This window comes from Lottia gigantea (genome assembly GCF_000327385.1).
Source record: "Lottia gigantea unplaced genomic scaffold LOTGIsca_12937, whole genome shotgun sequence".
Lineage (NCBI taxonomy): Eukaryota > Metazoa > Mollusca > Gastropoda > Lottiidae > Lottia > Lottia gigantea.
The window spans coordinates 1-1,203 of NW_008707416.1; the positions used below are offsets into that span (position 1 = coordinate 1).

Genomic DNA, 1,203 nt, shown 5'->3' on the forward strand with positions numbered 1-1,203 from the left:
TCGCGTACTATAATGTTATAATGCTATAAGGTGAATTTTTCTTTGTAGGTATCAGTTCATTTGGGATCAGAAGAAGGTCATCCACTAACTGTAGACATCAGTGATCTGGGAGACCAGTATGATCGACTCTGGGTTCAAATCGCAGCTCAACCTGATGATGCTATTTATGGTGGTGGGGAACAATATTCTTACCTTAATCTCAGAGGACTACAATATCCCATCTGGACTAGGGAGCAGGGTAAGAAAGATCACTGTAGCCAATAGACTTGGTTTGCAGGTATCTGAACTGGCGATGGGAAAGGGGATAGAGGTTTTCCACCAAGGACCAGCTGGTAGGACCCTTAGGAACCTAAGTGGCTTTCCTTGTAATACCATTGATAAGGGATTTGACCGAGGCTCAGCTGATAGGATCCCTAGGAACCCAAGTTGCTATCCATGTAATACCATCGCTGAGAAGTTCCCAGAGGACCCGCTGGCCGGACACATGAGCCTAAGTTGTTATTTTTTTTTTAAATCAATGCCAAGACAATCATAGATCTTACGAACGTAAGGTTGGTTAAGTGTCATCTAACGCTTCTTAAGACGTAAAACTCCACTCCATAAAAAAGATCATTTTTGCTTCAGGAATTGGCAGAAACAAAAGTGATATCGTAACGTTTGTAACAGATTTACGGCATTCCGGAGGGGACTACTTCACCACATACTTCCCACAACCAACTTTCTACAGCAGTCAGAAATACTACTTCCATCATGGAGGTTCCAACTACGCCATCTTGGATTTTGGTCATCGAGATTTCCATGAGGTTTTCATCCAGGGTAAACCAGGACGGCTGTATTTCAATACTGGCAACTCTTTTGATGAACTGGTCACCAAGCTGAACCCTTTGTGAAGGTGTTCTTCCAAGTTTTGCAGTGCCTCCATCATTTGGCAATCCTTACCCTTCAACAGCAAGGCCAACCAGCGTTTACCTTCAAACGCAAAGTCTCTGAGTTGGACAGTTTTATCCGTCCAGCAATGAAAACATCAGCTGTCGACGCGAATATTAGATCCCTCAATCGGACATGGCTCTGTAAGGTTACGCAGGTCCTGATCGACCATTACCAAACCACACTTCAAGAGAAGCTGACCACCATTCGTACCAAGTCTTTGTCATCACCTGCCGTCGACCGCATCGTTTCTCATGCCCTGTCCTGGGCCCGTCG

The 1,203-nt window shown here is 44.8% G+C and overlaps 1 protein-coding gene across 1 annotated transcript; it reads left to right on the forward strand.

Annotated features, from left to right (window-relative positions):
• Positions 1–48: 48 nt before the first annotated feature.
• Positions 49–890, forward strand: LOTGIDRAFT_177034 (hypothetical protein; the record flags this gene model as incomplete). Its single annotated transcript, XM_009048844.1, has 2 exons — positions 49–238; positions 625–890. Coding segments are annotated over 2 exons (456 nt in total), but the record flags the coding sequence as incomplete, so codon positions are not given.
• Between the last annotated feature and the right edge of the window lie 313 nt (positions 891–1,203).